Source organism: Zalophus californianus, chromosome 1 (genome assembly GCF_009762305.2).
Source record: "Zalophus californianus isolate mZalCal1 chromosome 1, mZalCal1.pri.v2, whole genome shotgun sequence".
NCBI lineage: Eukaryota > Metazoa > Chordata > Mammalia > Carnivora > Otariidae > Zalophus > Zalophus californianus.
Window position 1 is genome coordinate 187,592,892 of NC_045595.1, and position 27,820 is coordinate 187,620,711.

General features: G+C 38.2%; 1 protein-coding gene across 1 annotated transcript in view; it reads right to left on the bottom strand.

Annotated features, from left to right (window-relative positions):
- LOC113918698 (putative uncharacterized protein ENSP00000383407) overlaps window positions 1–27,820 on the bottom strand; it is a 111,606-nt gene that overhangs the window by 28,257 nt on the left and 55,529 nt on the right. The window contains exon 2 of the mRNA XM_027587395.1: window positions 3,209–3,340. Within this exon, the coding sequence (XP_027443196.1) occupies window positions 3,209–3,331 (123 nt within the window). The 5' untranslated portion in view covers window positions 3,332–3,340. The remainder of the gene's footprint in view (window positions 1–3,208; window positions 3,341–27,820) is intronic.

Below are 27,820 nucleotides of genomic sequence, written 5' to 3' on the forward strand. Positions count from 1 at the left end.
TATGCATCTATATAACTCCACACCTTGCTTAGAACAGTGTTTTCTACATCACAAAACTCCTAATAAGTATGAATAAATAAAACATATTTAAGGGAAACCAGGAAGACTAGGATTCCTCTCTCATTTTGATTTTTCTTTTCTTTCTTTTTTGTTTTTTAGAGAAGGAGAGAGAGTGGGGGAGAAGTAGAGGGAGAGGGAGAGAATCTTAAGCAGGCTCCATGCTGAGTGTGGAGCCTGATGAGGGGCTCGATATCACAACCCTGAGATCATAACCTGAACTGAAATCAAGAGTCGGACATTTAACTGACTGAGCCACCCAGGTACCCCGGATTTTTCTTTTCAATTCATATGACAAATGATATTATTTTTAGTATGGGCTATTAATTTCCACTGTTAACAACTAGATATGCTGTCTGATTGCTTCTAAAGAGTCTGAGTATGAGAGCACCTCTCCTCTCTGGGAAGGTTACAGATACATTTGGGTTGAGGACTGGGAGCTTGAGATATAACTCCATGAACTTTAGGGGTGTTTTTATAATATTTCTAGAACATGAATCCAAAAAAATACTTTTTTCTGATATTGTCAAGACTAGTCCAAAACTTTTTTTTCCCTTGATTTAGGGGGAAAAAAAGGAAGTGAGAATACTAGAAGGAAAAAATGATCCATTCTTCAGAGGCTCAGAGAGAAAGTTCTAAATCACTAAATGTCATTTTTTCAAAAGACTGATTTCATTTTATCCAAGCTATGGAATCATTTTTATTAGGAATAAAATTTCAGTGGTAATTTGAAAGGACTGGTACAATTTAACAATTAATAGTAGGATCAGGGGCGCCTAGGTGGCTCAGTCATTAAGCGTCTGCCTTCAGCTCAGGTCATGATCCCAGGGTCTTGGGATCGAGCCCTGCATCAGGCTCCCTGCTCCGCGGGAGGCCTGCTTCTCCCTCTCCTGCTCTCCCTGCTTGTGTTCTCTCTCTGGCTGTCTCTCTCTCTCTGTCAAATAAATAAAATCTTAAAAAAAAAATAGTAGAATCAATGGTTGAACTGATTGCCTCTCAAAAGTGTATACACAAATGCACATACACATTTATGTTTATATGTATGTATGCATAAATTTTAAAATTAAATGTGGAGATATATATCTATATACATGATATGCATGTATGTATACATGTGTGTGTTGTATATATACATAGAAAAGAGAGTTGTAGCAATTTAAATCATGTTTTCATTATTCTCATCTACTTTGCAATGTAAGGAAGTTTGATAAAAATTCTAGTAGACTGCTTGGCCATGAACTTGTTTATTTTTCGTGCATATTTATTAAACTAACACATTTAAGGAAATATCTTCAGGCTCTTCAGCCTATTCAATTTTTCTTTTTAATTATAGAGTAAAAATGCTTACAAACATTTTGCAATGTCATTTGAGAGTCTCCATGTAAGTCTTACTCTCTCACATTAATATGTAAAATGTATCACTGCTTCCTCTTCTGCATATCTGTCAACATCAACACCTTCATGGATATTGAAAAGGGTATGATTGAGGGAAGAGTTTCCACTACACTAAATTTTTTTGGATTATTTTTACTGACTGAGACTTATTATTGAACTTGGCTGCTAACTAATGTGACATTGCTTACATCTGTAAGCTCTACAAAAAAGGTTTTCAAAGAATGTGCCCAAGGAATAAAATGAGTAGGTGTGAAGGTAGGTATAGAACTTGAAGGTACTTCTCTGGATTTGAATCCTGGGTCATCCTTTTTTTAATTGGGAAAGTTATATAACCTTTCTCCACATTTCTTTTTTCTTTTTTTTTTTTTTAAAGATTTTATTTATTTATTTGAGAGAGAGAGAGCACGAGAGGGAAGAGGGTCAGAGGGAGAAGCAGACTCCCCGCTGAGTAGGGAGCCCGACGCGGGACTTGATCCCGGGACTCCAGGATCGTGACCCGAGCCGAAGGCAGTCGCTCAACCGACTGAGCCACCCAGGCGCCCCCACATTTCTTTTTTTAAAGATTTTATTTATTTGAGAGAGAGAGGACACAAAGGGAGAGGGAGAGGGAGAAGCAGGCTCCCCGCCGAGCAGGGAGTCCGATGAGGAGCTCAATCTCAGGACTCTGGGATCATGACCTGAGCTGAAGGCAGATGCTTAACAACTGAGCCACCCAGGCACCCCCTTTCTCAACAGTTCTGAACCTCTCTAAAGTTACTGTGAGGATCAACACAAATAATGTCATATATAACATCACCTACTTATAAAAAAGGAATCGGATATTAATCTTTGTGTTGTTATTGGGGAAAAGTATGATCATTCCCTATAAGTATAGGGAAGTTCTTTATTTGTAGCAGACATGGGATGTTTTGTATTGTACTAAGCCACAAGAGAAGCAAAATAAGTTCGCTAGTATGGGATTAATTTAAATACAGGACAATCAACTATGAGAACAGCCAGCACTGTTAAACAAAGACAGGGCCAATTTTGCAGAGCACCGAGAACTCTCTGCCTCTAGTAATTATAAACATAATTCAAAAAAACTATCTGCATTTGCATTCTAGTAATACTCATGCTTTGTAAGTTCACAGTGTGTGTCCATAAATATAAAGAACAGCTTAGTAAAGTGGTTAGCACAGATTTTAAAGCCACCACTGGTGTGCTGTAGTTGGCACTGGAGATAGTGAACAAATAAATATTCAGGTATTGTAAGCCTATTATTACACCACTGGTAGCTCGAAAATGACCATGGTAGAAGCATTTACACCAAGGCAATCGGCAAATGCTACAAATCTGGGGTTCCCTCCATCCATCCCAAAGACCTGATTACCAGTACCCTAGTGATGAACTACTGAGGCAGACCCATATATCTTTAATTGCCAGCTTTACCACTTCACGGTTTTTAGCCTTTAGCAAGTTATTTTGCTTTCTCTCCTGCGGTTTCCTAATCTCTAAAAAGATATAGTTATTTCTTTGTCCTAAGGTTGCTTTGAGGATTAACTGAGTTCACCTATGTAATACATACTCTATAAATGGCAGTTTATATTAATAAGCTAAAATCATGAAAGAGACAACAACGAAGAGAAACTCAGAAACCAAAAGTAAACGAAGAACTTTCTGAGAACAGTGGTTTTTGCTGTGTTAACCGGTATCACGAAGCAAGTGATCCTAAATATATAACAGAGAAGCAATCCACAAAACTCGAGGCTTCACTCACCATAAAGAGATTGTCGTGTGCTTTTCCACTCTCCCCAGAAGGTGAGATAAGAGAACCAGTCCTGACAGAGGTGCTTTCTTGGTTAGTTTGTTGTTCTGGGACTGGCTCATATAAGCTGTCCATGGAGCCTTCCTGCAATAAAAGAGATTTATGAGGTAAAAAATAAAATGATATTTCCTTAAAAAGTCTTCCTTTTTAAGATTTATTTTATTTTAGAGAGAGAGAGCACACAAGCAGAGGGAGGGGCAGAAGGTGAGAGAGGGAGAGAACCTCAAGCAGACTCCCCGCTGAGCGTGAAGCCAGACGCCCGGCTCCATTTCACGACCCCGAGATCACGAGCATATAAGGATAATGAGAAAACACACAGAACATTCAGGTAGAAATGTGGAAGGTATATTAAGATGTTACAACATAAGATTAATAGGAATTCTAGAAAAATAAAATGACAGAATTTCCTTGTCAATTCAAGAAAAACTACAGACCAATTTTACTTATAGTTTTAAGAAATTCTAAATGAGATGTACACATTTAAATTTAATTAAATTTAGTAGTCTACATAAAAATACACCATGGTCTGGGGTGCCTGGGTGGCTCAGTCGTTAAGCGTCTGCCTTCAGCTCAGGTCATGATCCCAGAGTCCTGGGATCGAGCCCCACATCGGGCTCCCTGCTCCACGGGAAGCCTGCTTCTCCCTCTCCCACTCCCCCTGCTTGTGTTCCCTCTCTTGCTGTGTCTCTCTCTGTCAAATAAATAAATAAAATCTTTAAAAAAAATACACCATGGTCAATCAGTATTTAATATGGGAATATAAGGATGTTTCAACATTTAGATGTCTTTTTAAAAATATTAAACAGAAAATTTATTGAAATTTATTGAAATAATAAAGGCATTTGAAAAATTTATTATTCACCTGTGATAAAATCTTAGCGAGTCGGGAAAAGACAGGACTTCCTTAACCTCAGTAGGATTATTTATCAAAAGCCTCCGGAAGACTCAATTAGGAGTAACTACCTGAATGTGAGAAACAGGTTTAGGGGGCCTGCTGTTATGGCACTCTTCCTTGTCAATGTGACAAGAAGATAGAGAAAAGCTGAGAATGATATAATTAACAAAGAAGAGGAAAACTTACAGATTATCTGTATGGGAAACCTAAGAAAAAAACATAGACTACCAGAATTTTTTTAATTCAGCAAAATTATTTAGTTGCAATATCAATATCAGGAAGTCAATAATGCATCTATAAATCAGCAGAAACAAATTAGGAACAAATAATCACAAGAGCAACCAAAATTCTTAGATCCCTAGCAATAAATTTAGTAAAAGATGTGCATGAATTTTATAGAGCAAATTATACAATATCTTAAGAGTCCATAAAAGAAAACTTGAATAAGTGAAAAGCTACACATGTTTGTGGATGGGAGGACTCAACTCCATAATTAAGTCAATTTCCCCTAAAGATGATGTGAGATTAAGTCCATTTTAACCAAAATCCCATCAAAGATTTTCATATTATTTGAAATTTACCTAGAAGCACAGACTTAAGAAGTCCAAATTTTGAAGAAGGACAAGGAGAGGGTATTCTGTTGAATAAGATGTCTCCCTTAGCATTAGAATTACCCTAATAAAAGAACAGGTATAAGGAAAGGGGTAGAGGTAAACCAAAGGGATAGAATATAGTCCAAATAAAATAGAGGCAGCATTATTACAAATCACTGAAGAAATGGTGCAGGGATAATTGATTTGTAACTTTACTGGGTTACAAAATCATGTTAAACTCAGTAATTATATGATGAGCTCAATAAGAAAATCATCCTGCTTCTAATGAGCAAGTCTTCTAAAAGCCTTATCACAGTGTTAAAACTGTAAGAAAAATTCTGGAGTCAGAGTGGCATACATAAAAGGATATCCCTGCCTCCCTTTTGAAAGACAGACCCCATTTCAAGTTTATAGATCCAAAATAACAGCAATCACCTTTAATGGATTATTTATAGGATCCTTGGTTCAGAATGGGTAGTTCATTAAATTTGCTTTATTATTTCTCTTAAAAACCCCATTTACTAAAAGATTTACAATTTCCCCCTCCACTTAAATAAGAGAATGCTTAACTCTTTCTCTGGCTTTCTTTAGTGGTAATCTTTACTTGATGCTTAATATTTAAAACCACCTCCTTCCTACAGAATTAAAGATCAATATAGAAATATACAACCTCTACTTATTAATTCTGAAATCATTCTTTCCACTAAATCAGTGATTTTTATTCTCTTTATTTTAAATGCCTGTCCCATATGTTCACATTCCTACAGGCACAGACAAAATATGTTTTGAATTATGCACAAATTCCTGGCGAAAGCTGTAGCCACACCCCTTTGTCACAGCTCATAACAGCACAGTAGGGTGTCACAACACCCTGGTTGAGAGCCCAAACACTAAACAATTTTATTTATTTACTCCACAGGAAGAAATAAAAAGCACCTAAAATAATTTTGATTTTTTTTTTCCAAGTACCTTGTGGACATTTTATTATGAGAGCAATTAACTTTGACAAACTTTGGAATGCTTGAACAAAATATTTCAGTGTTCATGATGGTTCCGTCTCATCAAACATGTTTCCGAACGAGAAAATGTTTAAGGATAACTTTAAAACACGGAAAAGAGTTGCAGTCAGACTGAGGCCATGAGGCATGGTGTTGAAGCAATCTTTTTGGAGTACATGCTCCTTTCCCTCTATTGCAGAGAAAGACAGTGATGCTCATTAGATGGTTAGATGTCTTCAATAGCAGGATTACAAACGTATGCCACACTATGCTGAGCCATGCTATGTTACATTAACATTAGCATACTGATTATAGAGCCATTCCGAGTGATTTCGGAAAGCAGTCCTCTCTGCTGCTACACTGCCTATTTCCATGGAAAGTATATTCACATAAATCACATATAGCTCTTTTAGATTGGCTAGAAAAGAATGCACAATACCACTTAAATCACCTGAAATGGGATTTCTCTAGTCAGATTTATCTGGCACAAAGCAAAGTTGAGCACTGGCAATTATTTTGTAAATTGGGACTATATAGGCAATCAGAACTCGATGATTCAGCCTGCCACAACTCACAATTGCATTTTATTTTTCAAGATACTCCAAGATTAAATCCCTTATCTTGGCTTAAAATGCCTCCTGTTTAGGTATTACAACCTATGTCAGCACCATCTCTAGCACTTACGTTAATCTTATTTGCAATTTGGAAAGAAAACAAACATCAAAGTAAACCATTTTATTTCCACAAATGACACAGATCTCCCATCCACATCTTGAAACACCAATGAATAGGCATAATGTACTGCTGTAAACACAGATAGAAATGAATAAAATTATTTTTGGAATTCATTTTTAGCATTGGCAGATGGTCACAACTGCAGGTTAGAGTTATAAAGTATTTCCAGATCTATGACTACCTGCTAACTTTCACTGATCCACTTCAGGCTAAACTAAAAAAAAAAAAAAAAAAAGTAATAATGTAAAAAAGAATTTGAGAAGTGCTTATGCTCTTGAATGATCACATCTGCAGGTCTGGAATAATCTATTGTACCTCGCATTTACAGTGCTGTGTAACTCAGAAGGCTGCCTCCATGGTAGTTTAACAAAGCCAACATTAAACAGAATTCATTACTTAAACAATAAAGAAAAAATTTTGATCCTAGGATGTCTCAGAGCAAGGCAAGTAACCTAAATGCAGCATATTTTGCAAAAATTTTTCTCATATTTATAATAAATAAAATATTCCTCAAAAATACCGTTTACATTTCTTAGAAATTCAGCATCAAAAAAAATTCAGCATCAAAATGTTAAATAACTACTAATTATTTTAGATAAATGTATATATATATGTATATATATATATATAGTTAAATTACTTGCCTCTGAATGAGTTGGCTTAAGTGCTTTAATAAAAACATCCTTTTCTTCTTTCTGATGTGGATTTTTTTTATGACACCCTAAATGTGTTAATTAATCACCACATAGGAAGTTTAGGGTATCCCTAACTCCATTCCTTTTAATTGATACAATAAAATAAAAATGTGGATATCGATGGTGCATGTAAAGAAACTCACCAGTGAAAAGCAGAAAAGATTCATTTTGGTAGGCTTCGGTCCCTTGTTGCTGTGCCTGAGAGAATGTGGTCACCCCTTGTAGCTCTGTCTTGGCTTCACAGCTGTTTGGGCAGTTCTCATGGGAGATTATTACAGAGTAAAATCCCTGCCATAATCCACGGGATTCAGAGACCAGGATCAAATAAGATAGGTCTTTATTGAACAAAAAATTTTCTAAACTAATGAGGAAGCCTGACTAATAAAATGAGAGAAGGAGACATGCCATGTTCTGTGTAAACAGATTGCCAAGGTGGCAATAATATTACTAAAATCTGAAGGAAAACTGCAGTGAAAACAATCATAGACCTAGCTAACTAAATTGAAAAGATGAAGCAAACCTTGAACAAAAAGACCATCCTTCAATATAAAAGTAGCACCTTCCCTTCAAAGGTGGTAGGTCAAGGCTGAGTCCCATGTGTGCCTCTCTATCTCCATCACTCTATTACCTTCCATTAATTAAAAAAAAAAGTTGGATCTTTTCTATGACAAGATACTGAAATAAGTACTTTTTATGGTGGTAAAATAGACATAACAAAATTCACCATTGTCACCATTTAAAAATGCACAGTTTTGTGGCATTAAGTACACTCACATTGTCATTGACCATCACCACCATCCATCTCCAGAAAATCTTTCGTTTTGGGAAAAGTGAAACTCTGAACATTTAAGCACTAACTCCCCATTCCTCCCTCCTCACCAGCCCCTGGCATCCACCATTCTACTTTCTGTCTCTATGAATTCCTCTCTTCCACTAGGTACCTCGTATAAGTAAAATCATACAATATTTGTCCTTTGGTGACTGGCTTATTTCTCTCAGCATGATGTCTTTGAGGCTCACCCATGTTGTAGTATATGTCAGAATTTCCTTCTTTTTTAAGACTTTTAAAATTCATTGCATGTATATACCACATTTTGCTTATCCGTTCATCTGTTGATGGACACTTGGGTTGCTTCTACCTTTCGGCTTTTGTAAATAATGCTGCGATAAACAAGGCTGTACAAATTTCCAGTGTCTCTGCTTTCAATTCTTTTGCGTCCATATCCAGAGATGGAATTGCTGGAAAGTTCAATTTTCATCTTGCAAATATGCTTCTTCTTCAGCTGATCCTGGACTTTTTTTCCCTTTAAATAACATTTATTTCTAATACCCTCAGAAAAGGCATCTACAGTTGTCCCTTATTCTTTAATTAGGAAACCCTGGAGAATTACATTGGCACCTTCTGCTTTTAAGAGTGTTGTGAGTTAGGAATGCTTTCGATTCCAAGTAACAGATTACATATCTGAGGATGCTTCCTTAAGAAGAGTTACTCTTCTCATATAAGGATTGGTCTGTGCATTGACAACAGCTGGTATTGATGCAAAGGGTCAGTGAGGTCAGTCATGGTAACTTTCTACGGTTCCCCTGCCTTCCCTTCATGTTCTGAGGATGGATGCAGAACCTCAGTGCATGAAGTCTTCACACAGTTGCTTTCAAATGAAAAAAGTACATCATCGGCACCATTGTAAAGTGGTCTTCCATGTTTGGCTGCCTTCTATTATTCCTCCCAATAGCCACCATAGTACCCCTGTACGTTTCTCCATTTCTGCATTCTTTCCCAAGTTAGTACTTTGGGGGAGTATTATTTACAGTGTATCCTGAGAAGATGTGATATTAAAATTTAATCAAAATCGAAACCAGATGAGACTAGAACTTTGAGTCTCTTTTAGGAACTATAATATTATTTCAAGACTGAATATTTTAAAAAATTGATGATGAGCTTTTCATACATACTCAAAAGTGGAGTTCACTAATCCCTTCATATTCCCATCAACTATATTCAAAAATTATCAAGATATTACAACAGTTGCTAAATCTATCCCATTTTATCCTTATCATTTTTCCTTCCTGCGCAAGTATTTGAAACCCCAGACATCATGTCATTTCACTCCTACATGCTTCACTTTGTATCTCTAAAATTTTTTTGACATTTTCTTAGATAATCAGAGTGCCATTGCTACACTTTAAAATTATTCCTTGATAACTTCAAGTACCTCCCCATGTCATTCCCCCCCACAGAGAGATGGAGTCTATTTCTCCAATTCCTTCAACGTGGGCTGAAGCTGTGACTACACTGATAAATGGAATATGGAAGAGATATCACTGTGCTAGATCTAAGCTTAGCTTTTAGGAGGACTGCCAGCTTCCATTTCCTCCTTCTTGGACCCCAGCTGTCCTATTGTGAGGAAGCCCAAGCAGCACATGAAGAGACCTCCATGAAGGAACATAAAGGGTTCTAGCAACAGCTCCCACTGCTCTGCAAGTTGATGACCAGCACCAAGGTGCTAGCCCTGTGAGTGAGGCCATCCTGGAACAAAGTCCTCAAGTCCCAGATGAGTCACCCTAGTTATGGCAATGGGGCAGAGAGGCATCCCCAAAAGACCTGACCTGACTGCAAAATTGTGAGAAAATAAATTGTTTTAAGCCACTAAGTGGTCTGCTATGTGCCAAGATAGCCAAAGCATTTTCCATAATTAAATCCCCCAATAATCTTAAGAAAAAAAAAAAAAAGGATCTTTGCTTTCATTTGCTCCATTTGAATCAAGATCCAAATAAAAAAGGACCACATGTCACTTTCGGGTATCATGTCTCTTAAGTCTCTTTAGTCTAGAACTTCTCTTTCTCTTCCTTTCTTTCTCTCTTTCTCTCTTCCTTGCCACTAACTTGTTACCATCAGCGGAATCTAAAGATAATACTGTAGTATCTAACTTTTTAAATCTTTGTAAAAATTTGTCTCTCTATACTTTTCTTCAACTTGAATATTTCCTGATTCATATGCCTGGTAGAAGCAAGAAAAATAATCAAATATCCTAAGATTCTTTTTGCAAAAGGTCTCCAAGGAATTGTACCAGGACACCCACTCCCCAAAAGCCATCACCAATTCAAAGAGGAGATTAGGTTCTGGTAGGCACAGCGAATGCCCCTATTTCCTCCTCCCCTCTCCTTCTCTTCTCATATGCTGAAAATTAACTATCTTTTATCTATCTCTTCTGCAGGCAGAATTTCTGTATGTTATAGAGATGACAATTACTTTTCATTCCAACAGGTATTTATCAAGATAGTGTGCAAAGAGCATAAGCTTTGGAGCCAGACAGATCTGCATTTGAATTCAGTAACTTACTATGAAATCGCTGACAAGTCACCTAACTTCTCTGAATGCCAATTTCCACTTCTATAAAAAAGTGATAATAGAATCTGTCCTAAAGTCTTCTTATATGAGTTGATACACATGTATATAAAGTGAATTCCAGGAAGAATTCAGCAAACTGTTATGAATTAGTTTGGTTGCGCCTTCCAATAAAAGTGCTTACCAAGAGCAGCCACTAAATTTTACTGTCTCACTCCAAAAGAAGGAAGGAAGTGTGTCGTGGCCCACGTGCATCAGAGCAAAAGCCACAAGATTTGGATTCTGCACCTAGGCTTAGAACTAAGGAAGCCTCTAACAAAGCCTTCAAAACTCAAAGGGCTTTCAATTCTTCATCTACAAAAGAAAAGAGATAGAATGCGTTTTTCTAAACATTTTTCACATAACAGCACACACACAAAAGCAAATGGAAGTTTCTTCAAGGCTCCACCAGTCACTTCAAATTCCAAGGAGATGACATCTCAACACATCCACAGCCGTTCCTGGCATCTCAGCATGTCACCACACGCCAGCTGGGAAGCTCTGGATCTGGAGAATTCTAAAGTCTCTCTAGCTCATGATACTCATGATAGCTATTTCAGAACAGGGAAAATGGTTAAATTAGAGTGGGGGAGGAGAGGAAAAATCCTTCAGGCTGGAGAGGTAAATCTAATATTTATATTCAAGTCTTGTGGACTACTACATGAAATTATCCTGCAGACAATTCTGAGACCCTACCATATCTCCAGGGGGCACTGCCTTAAATGAAATTGAAATAATTATAAATCATACAGTCCTTTCATTGCAAAGAAGTGTCTTAGCTTAATAAATAATCATTTATTATCTCATCTATTTCTGAAATTTCATAAACAAAGCACAAACATAAAGTAACACATTTTGAAGAGGCATAATTAGAATAGTGGAACATGCAAATACCTACAATTTTGAAGTGATTCATAGAAATTATCTATTTATCTATCATATCTATTAGCTAGTCAACCGAGATAACACTGTTTCCCCATTTTTAAGCATCCAGTATCAATGAAAGAAAGGGGGGGGGGAGAGAGTGAGAGAGGGAGAGAGAGAGAAGAGGAGAGCGAGAACTCTAACAGTATGTACATTTTTGTTATAGACAATAAGTATCTTGCTTTTTCAGGGACTGATTTTCAAGGAAAGCTGGGGAAAGCCATGTTTATTAGATAAAGGTTTACAGAAGTGTGTTGATTTTGCAATGCTGAGACTTCAACCTTTATTTGGTAGCGGTTTTTAATATTTCTTGCAATCAAAGTAGAATTGGACAAGGAATAAGCTTTTAGGAAGTTCAAAAGATTTGTTTTAGAAAGGAGTGATTTGCAGACATGGTGGAGAGGAGAAACATTTAATAAAGGGTATTCCAGCGGAGGAAGAGTGCATACATGATATATCTGTGCCTCAATTTCATCCGTAAAGCATATGGCCTAGAGTTGGATAATCTTAAGATTCTTCATCTTTTTTTCAAATTTCCGTAGAAACTGCAATGAATGAAAGATGACTTTAAAACTGTAAGCAACCTGGAATACATTAGAGTTTAAAAATATCAGACAAGGGCGCCTGGGTGGCTCAGTCGTTAAGCGTCTGCCTTCGGCTCAGGTCATGATCCCAGGGTCCTGGGATCGAGCCCCGCATCGGGCTCCCTGCTCAGCGGAAAGCCTGCTTCTCCCTCTCCCACTTCCCTGCTTGTGTTCCCTCTCTCACTTTCTATCTCTCTGTCAAATAAATAAATAAAATCTTTTAAAAAAAATCAGACAAAAGTAAACTAAATGAAAAAATGTATTCAATTTAAAGAATGATCTATGACTACAAATAAAGTCATTTTTTTAAATTAGTAATTTTTAAAGTTTTAATTTAATAGAAAAGATACAGATAGGTAAAAGCAAATACACCTATTATCTTCTGCCCAACAGATTTCAAGAGAAGCCCGGATTACTAGCCTCAGAGAGCACTGTATATTAGCTACCTGGTACTGATGACTCTGGAAGACTGCATTTGTCCAACCCAAATTGAAATACTTTTCCTTTATAAATAGGATGACACGAGGAAGTGCACGTGGCTGTTTAATGTAATATCTCTTTGCTTTGGGCAAAGTACAAATTCAGGATCAAGAAAAGTATATGCCATGAGAGGGCCATCAGTGTCGGCTTGCTGAACTTCTCATTTTGTTTAAGTAGCCTTTATGTATCGTTATTGAGAACAATCTGACTGTATCTGCCTTTATGCCAATACGTTGTTTGATAATGCTAAAACAGCCTAGATTTTCATAGAATTGGCCAAACCAAAATACTGATATGCCTCCAGGCCACCACACAGGCCCTAGAGGGTCTAGTGATTCTGCACCTGTCTCCTCTGGCTATGAACAGTGTCAGTCTGCCATAAAAATATCAGCATTATCCATGTGTGCCATGATGAGACAAGGATGGGGAGGTACAGTGGTGGGATGACAACAGCAAATATTTGAAGTATTTATTAGCCCAAAAGAAGTAAGGCAAAATGTTCTCCAAGATTTTCTACTGGTGAATTATTTGGTTCAGGGAATAACATCATTGCCACTTTTGAAAAATTGAGATATAGCATTCATATGGTAAGCCATAAGTATATAATACAGCTCAATAAATGTTTACATATATGTATACTCATGCAACAGCTGCCCAGATCAGATCAAGCCTCCAGTGTTCAGAAGGCTACTTATATCCACCCCTGCCAAGCGAGTACCCTTTTCACCCCCCTCCCAAGGTAACTACTATTCTAACTTCTATCACCATATATCAGTTCCACTTTTTAAAAATTTTAATGTAGAGCTGAATTTTTATTCAACATTATGCCTGGGACAATCATCCGTGCTGTAATGTGTTCTTCATTACAGTGTGGTATTCCATTATGTAAGTATTCCATAATTTATTTACCCATGTATTATTGATGGGCAATGGGTATTGGTTTGTTTTTTTTTTTTTTTTCATTTCAATTGTGATGAATGAAGCTCTTCTGAACATCCATATAGAGGTCTTTTGGTGGTTATCTGCATTCATTCCTCTTTGATATATAACTAAGAGTGGAAAATTGGGTCATAGATTAGGTATATGGTCTGCTTTGGTAGATACTAGCAAATAATTTTCTGAAGTGATTGCACCCGTTTACACTCCTATCAGCAGTGAAGAATTTCAGTCATTTTATATCACCACGAAAACTCGGCATTGTTAGTTTTCTTAATTTTAGCTGTGCTGGTATATGTGTTTCAATTGAGGTTTTAACAATAATGAGCTACTTTTCATGTTTGTTAGCCATTTTGACGCTGACATATCTGTTCAAATCTTTTTTTTAAATTTTTTATTGTTATGTTAATCACCATACATTACATCATTAGTTTTTGATGTAGTGTTCCATGATTCATTGTTTGTGCATAACACCCAGTGCTCCATGCAGAACGTGCCCTCTTTAATACCCATCACCAGGCTAACCCATCCCCCCACCCTCCTCCCCTCTAGAACCCTCAGTTTGTTTTTCAGAGTCCATTGTCTCTCATGGTTTGTCTCCCCTTCCGACTTACTCTCCTTCATTCTTCCCCTCCTGCTATCTTGTTCTTTTTCTTTTTTCTTAACATATGTTGCATTATTTGTTTCAGAAGTACAGATCTGTGATTCAACAGTCTTGCACAATTCACAGCGCTCACCGTAGCACATACCCTCCCCAATGTCTATCACCCAGCCACCCCATCCCTCCCACCCCCCACCACTCTAGCAACACTCAGTTTGTTTCCTGAGATTAAGAATTCCTCGTATCAGTGAGGTCATATGATACATGTCTTTCTCTCACTGACTTATTTCACTCAGCATAACACCCTCCAGTTCCATCCACATCGTTGCAAATGGCAAGATCTCATTCCTTTTGATGGCTGCATAATATTCCATTGTGTATATTTACCACATCTTCTTTATCCATTCATCTGTCGATGGACATCTTGGCTCTTTCCACAGTTTGGCTACTGTGGACATTGCTGCTATAAACATCGGGGTGCACGTACTCCTTCAGATCCCTACATTTGTATCTTTGGGGTAAATACCCAGTAGTGCAATTGCTGGATCGTATGGTAGCTCTATTTTCAACTTTTTGAGGAACCTCCATACTGTTTTCCAGAGTGGTTGCACCAGCTTGCATTCCCACCAACAGTGTAGGAGGGTTCCCCTTTCTCCGCATCCCCACCTATCTGTTCAAATCTTTAACCCATTCTTAAGTTACCTGCTTTTTTCTTATTTATTAGGAGGCATACTTTATGCTCTGTTAATGAGAACTTTGACAAATATATATAGATGTAATATATTACAAAAATCTTTTACCAGCCCGTGGCTTGACTTTTTATCCTTTTAATGCTATCACTTAATATAACAGAAGTTCTTAGTTATTTATTAATTAAATAATTAAATTTATTTTATTTATTATTATCATTTTTGATTAGTGACTTTTGTGTCTTGGTTAAGAAATCTTTACCTACTTCAAAGTCAAGAAGATATTCTCTATGTTTTATTCTAGAAGTTTGATTGATTTAGCTTTCACATCCAATATTTGTGATCTATCTCAAGTTAATTTCTGTGCTGGGTATAAGGTAGGAGTCAAGGAGGGGTTTTTCTGTTTGTCTTTCATTGCTATACCCAATTGATCCAGCACTATATATTGGGAAGACCATCGATTCTCTGTTGATATACAGTGGTATCCACACCACATCTTATCAAGGCACCATTTCGGTGGCGATATGCTTCTGGAATCTCTATCACATTCCATTGGTCTTTGTGCCAACATTTACACTTTCTTAATTACGATAGCTTTAGAGCGGGTCTTGCTATTTGGTAGTGGATGTACTACGGCAGTGCTCTTTGTCTTTGATATTGCTTTGGCTATCCAAAATCCTCTAGTAATTTTTTAAAGCATTAGATTGAAAATCTAGATGGAAGTTTAGATTTCATCTTGGCTACTGTCTAGCCAAGTTTAAATTTCATACTTGGCTACCTTGTGAAAGACATTTAACCTCCCTCTCCTGCTCCTCATTTGTGAATTTGCAGGGCTTGGATTAGACAAACCCAAAGACTTTTGCATTTGTGATTTTCTAGCCCAATTCACACAGAAAGGGAAGGCAATTAATGTTCATAAATAAAACACAGGAAACCTCCCTTGGAAGGATGGTTGCTTAAACACAGCCAAATTTTCCCTCCACAAATATTATTTCACATTTAAAATAACACATTTGAAAGTGGGCTTAGAGACCATTGCTTAATATAAATCAAAGAATTTACAAATTCATTAAGTTCCTAATGACACAACAAAATGCATAGCTTTTATTGGAAATAAAATTTGGATATTCCTGGAAACACTGGCTCACATGTATTTCTGTTACTAGGACAGGAGTTTAAGTCGGCTGTGACTGGTTCGACTCTACCACTCTAAACACCATCTTTAACGTAAAACGTATCCTCTCATTCATCAGGCTGGCAGCACAACGTCACACTGTTTTGTTCTCCAGCCTTTTCCTATGTCATTCTCCACACCTACATCCTCCTGCTGTCTTTTCACCAATTCACGTCTGTTAGTTTCTTTACAAGTCACTGCCTGCTTGTGTCCCTTGAATGACCCTATTTCACACTTCTTACCTTTCCACTTTGTACTCACCCACCTACACTGCCTTTCATATTTTATCTGTATACACAGATTGTACTAAACATTTCATTCTCATCTCCCTAATTCGAGTCTAAGCTGCTTTTATTTTGATTCGTCAGATGAGGAGCACTGTATCTAGCTTTGCGCGACCATAGCGCTACCATACCCAGGTCCTTGGGAAAGACTGTTCGGTTGTGAGGGCTTCCTCTCTGTCGGTCGTATGTGTCCCCCCATTTCACGGTGGCCTGGGGAGGTGGTCGGCATCCCTCTGATTTTATCAAGGAGGAAACGTTGATTACAATTGGGTAACACCCTCAGTGTCACTTAGAGTGTTTGAATCTCTTCCTCCATCAGGGAGATGGGAGTGGGAAAGAAGTGGCTTAGTGGCACAGCGGGCTCTTGGGGGTAGGAGACAGGTCCTAAAGGGTGGAGACTAGGAGCAAGGTGTTCCTACCAGAGACAAGAGTCACTGGAGCTGGAGAAAAGCCCAAGAAGAGAAGGAATCAAATCTGGTCAAGGTCTAAGCTGAGAGATCCAAGATGGATGCCAAATCCAGAGGAGAAGAGTTTGAAACAGAGAGATAAGATGGAGCAAAGTCTGCTTTGAAACACAGAGATGGGACTGGAAGAAGGAAGGTGTGCAGGAGCAGAAAAGAGAAAGGTGACTAATAAGCATTTGCTGGATAAAAAAACAAATACATGTCTTATAAAGGAATAAATAAGAGGGAGCCATCAAAAACTTATTCGGAGATTTGAAACCTAGATAATGGCAAAAATGTGAGTACCAACTAATAGAATTTCAGAAGTCAGGAGAAAATAAAAGCTTGAGCAATGCATGTTGAGATGGATTTTAGATGTGAGACAGCCAGCAGAGAATGTCCAATATGCAAATGAAAAATGTGTAGCGCTCAGAGGACTAGAGATGAGAAGTTGCAGTTTGCAGCTTACAAAATGCCTTGCATCCTTCACCTTATTCTCATACAAACAAACAAAAAACCCAAGTAAATCGGAAACTAAAACTAAAGAAACTGGATTTAAGAGAAGTTAACCGACTTTCCCAAAGTGACACAGCTAATGCGCAGATGATCTGGAATATGAATGCAGGAGTCCTAATCATAAAATTCAGTGCTCATTTTATTACATCATATGGCCCCCCAGATAAGAATGAGTAAACCATCCAAAATAGAGGATTTCAGATAATATGATTCTATTCAGGCCACGCATATGATAATGTCTTATGCTAATGTGCATAGCTTCAGGTAACAAAGAACTGAAATTTATCAGACACAGCTAGTTGACCTCCCCGTTGGTTAAAGATATTTTCTTATTCATTTCAAGAGTTACTTGCTTGCTGCAATTTGCCAGCTGGTATGGACATAGCTGACAGCATCACCTGCCTGCCAAAAAAATACATGTGCTGAAAGCTGTTAAGTGGATTAAAATTTTGTGCCACAAAGTAATGCCCAAAGCATAGTCAAAAATTTCACCTCAGCCAAAGATGTTCCTAAAAACTCAAACCAGAAAAGAACACACGTAAAAAGCTTCATGAGGTAGAAGATGTAAGAGGAATTATAGAATATACAAACAAAGAAAGCAAATATTTGAAAATTTGCCAAGCAGCTGAAAGCAAGAGTTGAGGAAAAAAAAATTGAGTACTGCTGATTTTCTAGAATACTCAGGGAGTTGGACAGAGAGTAAAATAAAATAAAGTATGTGTTAGTTATTATAGCAGAACTGGCACCTTATTTCTTTTGCATTCTGTCCTCCAAAGGAAGCCTAAATGCAGGTTCAAGTGTGGGGAAGCAGATGCCTCCTTTTAATGGAAGAAGCTGCAAAGTCACATTGCAATGGATGCGGACACAAGGGGCAAGAATATTGACAACCGTTTTGTAATTGGTACAACCAGTAACTAGATGTTTGATTTTAGGCAGTTCATTTCACCTCTTTTGGCCTGTTTCCTTATCTCTAAAATAAGGATGAGGACCAGATGGTCCCTAGGACTCCTCACAGTTCTTTATTTCTAATGCAATGATTTCCAAAACAGCCTTTCAGGCAAATTAGAGGGTTTTTAGGTAACTCAAAGAAAAAGAAAATCTGCAAGTAAAGCGGCATGTAGTTGCTTAGCTAAACTCACTTGTAAATATAAAGTCACTTACTAAAATGCAAAAGTGCCATATAGAATATAGAAGTGACAGAGCATGTCAGAAAATCAAACAGCGTTATAGTACTGCAAGTTGGAAATCACTGAAAATTGCTAGTTTAGCCATTTGACAACACTGATAGAAGTCATCCAGTATGATTACAAATCCTCTATGCTAGAAATTGGACTGTCTGCTTCATGTCCTAAATGACCCAATTTGACACTGGCTCATCACCCATATTCTACTATGTAGATTTGTCTTTATCCATAATTCAGGGTGTGAAAGTGCCCAATGTTAAAATTACTTGGATTAACTGTTAACATAGTTTGAATTAAGTGGTTAATTGCTTCATCTTCAATTTCACTTGGATCACAAAGATCCAACCAGTTTTATGAAGCCCAAACTTTAGCCACGCAGATACTAAACAAAGGAAGTCAGTCAACTAGCCAACCGTACTTCCTGTTCTAATATGCAGAAAAGAAAAGTAGTGTACTCTTACGAGAAACCCCAACTGCAAGAGAAGACAAAATGCTTTACTTTTCTTAGACTGGTGAGGAAACAAAGGCTAAAACAGAAAGCATCATTGCCCAGAAATAAAAACAAGCCTTCTTTGAATGCTTTAAAAAAAAAAAAAACTTTAATATTTTCCATTGTTGTAATTTACAAATATCTGAATGCTCTGTTTTTCTACAGGATACACAGTTGAAATGTCAAACTACTGGAACCTGGAAATTACTTTAATTAGATCTTGTCTTACTTAAATTTAAGCAGGCTAGAGAAGTTAGCCCTAACCACTCCCATCAGTAAGAAAGAACATGTCTGGATTCAGCACATATTGTAACTTATGAAGCTTTACTGTCAGACAAGAATGAGGAAATGCTCAGATCTAAATGGAGCTGTTGATGTAAGAAAACCATTTCCTTGATATCCGCATGTTCATCATCTTAGCTCTCAGGCCCCAGACAGCTGTCTCTTGAACTTTAGGAAATTAGACACCAAAAAGAAGATCTGAAAAACTAAAATCTACTAAGCCTATACATAGCAGACAGAGGTCAGGCAGAGCTATATTTAGGATTAATATTGAGAGCTCTGGGTTTGTTTGTGCGTTTTTGCAGGAGGGGTAGATGTTTGGGTGATCAGTGTACACATCTTAGGTAGAATTTAGAGAAGTTAGTAAATTGGTGTAAAGTAATGACCTGCTTCATTAAAACTTAGAGTATTCATTGACTTGTTCGCTGCTGGAGTGATAAGGAGTAATGTACATATATGATGTCGTCTTCATATTTTCAAAATACAGAAAATTTAGGCAACACAATTTCGATGACATTAGCAAATGGGAATTACAAAACAAAAAAAAAGCATTTTAAAAAAATAAACTCATTTTCTTTGCATTCTTCTTTCCATTGCTTCCAAAAATGTTTAAAAATCATTGGCGTCATAAACTTTACAGTCCCATTTCCCAAGTTGGCTTCCTTCTTTCCCCACTCCCAATCCCTGGTTATAGTCCCCTTCTGTATCTATAGCACACAGCTGAAGACCCATGGTTGCACCTGCAAAAACACTCTGACTTTCTTCATGAATGTGAGTTCTCAGGAATGCCTATAAAAACACCAGAAGAAGGGATTTTGAATTTGCCATTTCTCTTACACTAGCTTCCCGACTTCCTTCATCCTCTCATGTATCTGGCATTTGAACAATTTCTCTTTAACTTGACAGTGTGAGGTTAAACTCCTTGCTGTGTTCATGCTTTCATCCCCTCTACCTCTTCCAGAGCAAAGACCGTATACTACTAACGATGTATTTTCAGCCTTTTTTCCTCTACTTGTTTTATCACTGTAGTCTATACATCAGCTCAACCTGTCCCTGCCTTTAAAAACACCCTCTGTGACTTTAAGCCTCCTTCCGTTAACTATCACTTTCTTGCTCCTTCCTCTCATAGCCAAGTTCTTCCAAAGACTGGTTTATAATTGCTCGGTCATATTATTTATTTTTAATCTGCTACAGTCAGAATTCCAGCCCCATCATTCTGGATGAAAAGTGGTTTGCAGAAGGTTTTTATGATTCAAAGTTTCCCAATCCAATAGAGGCATTGATTGTGATGTCATCTCTGCAGCTCTTGGCACAGTTGATTACGCCTTCCCTCCTGGACTGGATAACCCCTTCTCCTGGTCTTCTATTATTCCTTTGACCATTCCCTCTCAGTCCTCCCTAAGACCTCAATTCTACTGCCTCCCTATCTATTGCCATAAACTTTCTGCAGTACCTCCAAATCTATCTCCACCCTCTAACCCCTTAGTGCCTTAGTTCAGTTTTTACCATCTTTCCTTAGACTCTAGCAAGTCTCTCCTCACTGGTATTGCTGCCTCTACTCTTTTCTACCTCCACTTCATTTATCCCCTTCCTGTCAATGTGATCTCTCTCAAAATCACTCTTATCTAAAACATCTGAACTTCCTAGAACACCTTATCATGTTGTGTTAGCTTAAATTTTTCCAGAAGCAGACCCTGACATAAAGGTTTATGTGCTGACTGTTTATTTGGGAGGACAAGGGATACCAGTAAGGGAATGAGGAACTGATAAAGAGACAGGAAGGCAGGGTGACTGAAACTTAATCCTGCTGGAATAATGAGACATGCTGCAAAACCCATGTCTCAGAGTTATCTCACTATGGGGGTACGTTTGCTGGGGTATATATGTATCAACTCCGGTCAGTATGCTCTTGGGACAGAAGTCTCACTTTTCTTGGCACTTCTAGCCTGCCAGGAGTGCCCAGAATGACTAGTAAAGCCCTAGGCACAGCTTGAAGTCAGCACTAGAACACAGTGAGCTGGTTATGGTACAAGGGATATGGGTGAGGTTCTGACAGCATCTGCTACAGATGGCTTACAAAGGTCTTTTGCTTTCTTTACATCTTAACTTACCTCTTGTAGCACCCTGTCTCTCCTTCTTCTTGCACACAATGCTCAAAGCATCAGGGAGAACTTTGATCTTGTGTGATGTGTTGTTCTGGTCTATGCTTCTCTAGAATGTCCTTCTCTCTTTGCTGATTGGCACCTGATAGTTTAACGATCGCCTCAGTTGTCGTCTCTGTCACTAATCCTGGCCTCACGCTCCCACAGCTACTAACCAGTGCTTCCCCTGAATCCCCACTGGGAACTGTACACATATCAATCCTACAACCTTGAACACTTCTCTGCAGGACACGTGTTTTTCTGTGGTCCTAAATAAAGCTGTTTGAACCAGAGGAGTGAACTCAGGTCACAAAACTATAAATATAAAAGAAGATAATTCATTTTAGGTAAGTACTTCCAAAACTATTGGTAATGAAATTGCCTACTATGCAGATTTACCTTGTTTAACAAAGATAATTCCTGAATATTTGAGTAAAATTCAAAGATATAAAAGTCAAGCAATAGGCTTAGACATTTTAAGAAGAGCTCCATTCTGAGAGTTGAAACATTTCATAAAATTTCTAATTCTATCTTGCCTTTTGGAAACACTTTTATGAAATAGTAGGAAAATTCTAACAATAGAAAATGTTGAGATAACTGGCCAGCCCCCATCCCCATCCCTACACAACCACACTACACAGACCAAAATGGTAGTGCAGCCCAAAAGGAACTCATGATCCTGGGGCAGTCCCACCTAACAGGGGTTGGTGATATTCCTTAGTTAGATGATGGCAGCAGTCTGTATTTGTCAGATCAACAATGGATTTGGGGCATCCTGGTAACATGTATGAAAACATAGGTCGTGCAAAAATACTGAATATTGAACGGACAGAATACTGATATTCAATAGGGAGAGTTTAAAGCAATGCTATGCAATCCTTATTGTACATTAGAAGGACCTGAGGACCTTTTAAAGCCTGAAGACCCTTGGACTCATCCAGACTAATTAAAACAGATAAGGAAGGAAGGGAAGAAGGAAGGGAAGAAAGGAAAGAAGGAAAGAATCCATTCCTTAAGTTCAGCAAGGGCAGAAATCTAAAAATACAAAAGGGCAAAATTCTGACTAGTGAAACTCTGGGCTTCCGACCTACCTAAGGCCTCAGCCGGGGCTACACTGAACTGACTTCTTGTGGAGCCTTCAAGTCAGTTAACTCTACACTTCTTTTCTGGGACACTTTGCTCTCCACTATATCCAATTAATAAATACTTTCTAACCATACTACATCCATAGTAGGGCTCACATCTGAGGCCATGATGACTTCTGCTCAGTGTCAATGACCAGTGTTTCAGCGTATGCCTCCATAATTGTTCACCAGGCTCTCTGCAACCATCTCTTAATTGCGTGTCTATGCCCAAGGTATCCTGTGTACACCACTCTCTATACCACCAGAAAACTCCTTCCTTTGCTGAGAGATCTGGACAGCCCTCCCTCCCACCTAAGTCAATGTTTCTTCATCTAAAGTACTGGATTTTAATCTGGAGACTTGAAAGATTTCTGAAATCTGTATGAATTTGAGTTTTCCTGTGTGAATGTTTATTTTTCTTGGGAGAAGTTGCTCTGTTTCCTTCGGATTCTGAAACAGGCCGGAAGTACAATCAAGGTTAATACCTTCAGGACAAAGCCACAGACCTCAGCATGAAGTCCAAGACCCCTCATGACCTAGCCCCAATAGCTTCTGTCATCCCAGTGTCACCATCTGTCCTGCACACTTTATGCCCAGCCATAGAAAATATCTTTTAGTTTCATAAATGCACCAACTCTCTTTTTCATGTTTTTGCACATTCTGTTTCTCCTTCTAGAGTGCTCTGGCCTCTCCAACACCATTCATTACCTAATATCAACCCCCTTCTCAAAACTTGACTTAGAGGTCACTTTTTTTCTGAAGCCTTCTTTCTCCTCACCTTGATAGCGTATAATTGGTATCTTTCTTTTAAGTTGCCATGGTACCTGGAAATAGATCATGGCACTTATCAAACAATATCACAGGTGTCTGTCTATACAGCTGTCCCACGGTGAAGGGTGAGCTTCCAGAACACAGAGGTTGTATTTTATCTGTGTTGGTAATCTCAGTGCCCAGAGGTATCTAGCGTAAGTAGGTGCTCAGTCAAAGCTTGAAGAATGAAAAGCATAAGGTATTTGAGCAAAAAGATGGGGAACTCAGGTGGAGATGGAAAGCTTCAGGGTCATGTTTCAATCAAGGGAAACTGAACCCCGGGCAACAAGTAATTAATAGCAGGCATTTGGCAGAGCATGTTGCTGGGAGTGAACCCCTTTAGAAATGTGAATGATAGAAAGTTTTTACTGAAAGTATGCTCTGAGCAATTACACAAGCAGAGGCCAAGAATGGCCTGCTTACAGCAAAAGGAACCTGAAATAAGGAAGTAACCTCCCAGGGCAGAATCTCATGTTACCCAAGAAGTTTGGTAGAATTTGAGCAGTAGAAAAATTTAACAATTGAAACCAACCCTGAGCGGAATTATTTTCTTAGTTCTAATTGGCTAACTGGGACCATTTACTCATAAGACAAGACTGGAAATTGACATTAGAAATAACTATCAGTTTACTGTGAAGAATTGTGCTAGATTTTATGATATTTTAAGTTGTAGATACAGTAGTTCCCACACCTGAGTTATTCTTAACTCATCATTTTGTTGCTTTATAAAATCTCCAGTTTAAAGAAAACCTATCATAATCAAGATTCTAGGTACAAGAGTAAGGGAAACCAGGTAAGCAACAGGCCTTCATGATTACTTCTGTAAAAAGATTTATCCCTACATGTTACATTTGTACTCTCTCAGAGTATCCCTTAAATCTCTTAAAAGGGATTTAAGAAAATAAGATACTATATAATGATCTAAGTAATAAAAGGAGAGAAGATAAGGCTAGCTAGCATCCTGAGGCGGCAGGTGGGGTGTTATTTCTGTGGAGCTAGGGAAGAGTTTTAGGAGCTATAAGAAGAGCAGGGGAGACCTTCCTTGTGAGTATGATTCCTAGGAGAAGTGTGAGAGGAAGACATTTGGGAAAGAGGGTGTTTAAGAAATGTTGCAACTCCTATTTCAAGATTTTGAATGTCCTCACCCTTTGCTTTTTCTGTGAGGGATTGCCATACATATTTAAAATGCTTTGTAAATATTCCTGATAACAGACTAACGTCTCTTCAAAAGCAACACCTGACGGTTGGACTATTTGTAGGTTAACACTTACAATTTTAAATATTTTCTAAATTACTATGATATCTTTCTGATATACCAAATTTATGCAGCCTTTGACAAATAATATAGTTGGCTTGCCCACATTCTACTACATTTCTTGTTCTCTGACCTTCTGTATAAGCTAGTAGAACAATGATTGAGAGCACAGACTATGGACCCCAACTGACTGGCTTGCTATGTGGGTGACCATGGGCAGATTACCTGTCTTAAATTCTTTATCTGTCTAATGGGATAATAATAGTTCCTTGCAGTCTTATTATGAAGATTAAAAGAGTTACTATTAAAGTGAAGCCCTTAGATTAGTTCCTGGAACATTATGATCTCTGTATGTGCTTATTAAATAAAGAACTCAACTTTGGGAAAGTGAAGTGAGGCATTTAATAAACTGCACCTTCACAGTGAATAAAGAAACATTTATGGGGGTACCTGGGTGGCTTGGTAGGTTGAGCATCAGACTCTTAGTTTCAGCTCAGGTCATAATCTCAGGGTTGTGAGATCCAGCCCCACGTTGGGCTCTGTGCTCAGCAGGGAGTCTGCTTGAGACTCTCCTCTCTCTCTCCATCTCCCTCTGCCCCTCCACCCCCACCCCCGCTCTCCCTCTCTGTAAAATATACATAAATCCCCCCCAAAAAATTTATGGAATGCCTACCATGTACCTTAAACACATCTGCTCATCCCCTCGCTAATGTCAATGACACTGTGAGGAAAGTTATCATTACTGCCTCTACCTCAAAATGAGGAAAATAAAAAGAAGCCAGAGGATATGTTCCTATCTCACTTACCAAGTCAGAGATAGAACTAAGCTTACTCAAACCCAGTGCTCTGACTCCTCACTAGCTCTAAAGGGCCCGGCTCAAATCCCTGTTCCAAAATTAATAAGCAATTCATCCATGACTCCTTCTCATGCAATCTCTCCTTCTGCCAAATGGACACCTCAGTTCCCATCTTGAAGTGCAATGCACGGAGAACTCAATGAATCATAGAGAGAGAACTGGAAAGAATATCAGAGCTCCTAAAACCCAACACTTTATTTTTTTCAGATAGGGAAACTGAAAGAGAGTTCAAGGAACTTGCTCAAAGCCATATAATTTATTTAGTACCGGAGCCATAGTGCAAACCCATTTCTCTTGACTATCAGCTTAGCACTCTCATTATATCCATATCATGTGAGCAATTTTGACAGGAGAGCAAAGGAAGGACCACGAGGTCAGGGGACTCTCGAAGAAACATCAGAGAGATGCTAGAAACAAAGAAAGGAGAATCTGGGGCCCCAAAGACACAACTTTGCCCACCAGTTCTGCCAAAATGTCTCAGATTGGTTTAGGCAAACAAGTTTTCAAAACTTTCTGACTATAACAGTTAGAACATTTTAAATAAATTATTTAGATTGAGTTAATTGATAAGAAAATCCATTTGCATTTAAAGTATCTAAAAGTAACCTACTTAAAAACTCAGTCCTCAAGTTGTACAGTTTGAATAAATTCTATAGGAGTACATAACTGTGTTCACTTTCTTTGTGTTATAATTTGCCTTTGGGAATTCTTGAAGCGAGTCTGGTTTATTTACTCTTGTATTTCAGCATCTGGTACAGCACACAGCACTCAATGAATACTTCTATTTGCTATTTTAGCATATATAGTGGTCCTCAAACTTCCCTGAACCAGAGCATCACTTATAATACCCGGTTAGAAGGTGAATTCTCTAAATAAAATCCCCAATGAAGTTAACCCGGAGGCCTGTGGGGCATTGTTAATAGGCTCCTCCTGAATCTGAGGGAGGTAGCTTTACATAATGTTCAAATTAAAAATACAAGTAATAGACGAACCACGAGAGACGATGGACTCTGAAAAACAAACTGAGGGTTCTAGAGGGGAGGAGGGTGGGGGGTGGGTTAGCCTGGTGATGGGTATTAAAGAGGGCACATTCTGCATGGAGCACTGGGTGTTATGCACAAACAATGAATCATGGAACACTACATCAAAAACTAATGATGTAATATATGGTGATTAACATAACAATAAAAATTATAAATAAATAAATACAAGTAATAGCCTGGATCAACTTGTCATCTTTCTTCATTATTTTATCAAAAGTTTCCTCCCCAGGCACATCTCACAAAGCTCTCTAGTGCTCTCTAACTCACATGCCACAGGGATCCCAACAGGAATATTTATATATATATTGCCTAGTCAGAAGTGTAATAAAACTTCAGAGCAGTATTCTCATCAGGCCATCTCAATCCTTTCTCTCAATTACTGGTTATTTTTGCTATTGAGATTTGATTAGAAAAGAATTGAGAGAGATGTTGAGGGGCTAAGTTTGACATTTTCAGCACAATGGAAAATACATGACCTCCTAGGATAGGAACTTCGTCAATACATCCTCAAGTCTGTCTATTTGCTGGTTTCCAAGTATTTTAAATTAGTACAATGGTCTCAGAGTTAGGCTTACACCCTGAAAGACAGGGTGATAGTAGGGCAATTACATAACTAACACTAATCCTCGAGGGTAGGGTTCCACAAAAACATTGTTTGGGTCAGTCTGAGACATTCTGAAAAGAAGTGGATATTTCACAAATACATGTTTAGGCCTAAATTCTTCACATTTAAATGTCTACATAGTCTCAATGCACTGCACACAGAGCTTATTGCCAGGAGATCTGGCTGTCATAACAAGTAACATGATCATGACTGTGACTCAAGAGAGGCTTAGGTGGAAAATGGCATCATTTACAATGTGTGTTTTTTTGTTTTTTTGCTCTGGAATTATTTGCTAAAGAAAATGTGTTTGGTGGCTTAATTGTCATCAATAAGTCATTAAGAGAGACTGGGAACATAGCAACATGCTAGGAATTAGACAATATAAATTAATCAACAGAAAAATGATACTCTGGTATCACCATAAGTATAAACAAAATCACAGGCACACTGGCTACTGATGCGTATGTGAGTAAGAACCTAACATTATGCACATAAACACAGAGTCAGGTAACTCTTGCGTGGAACAGAGAGTTGTGGGTTTGTTACTTGTCTGACACTCTCTCCGCCTTCCAAAGAATGACCTGGCACACTGAATTCATCTACAGTGTGCTCAGAGATCACTCTTGTGATTATTTCAAGGGAAACATTTTAAGATTTGAGATAGAAACCTGAAGAACTAAAAAATAAAAAAGATTAGGGGCACCTGGGTGGCTCAGTCATTAAGCGACTGCCTTTGGCTCAGGTCATGATCCCAGGGTCCTGGGATCGAGCCCCCCATCTGGCTCCCTGCTCAGCAGGAGGCCTGCTTCCCCTCTCCCCCTCCCCCTGCTGTGTTCCCTCTC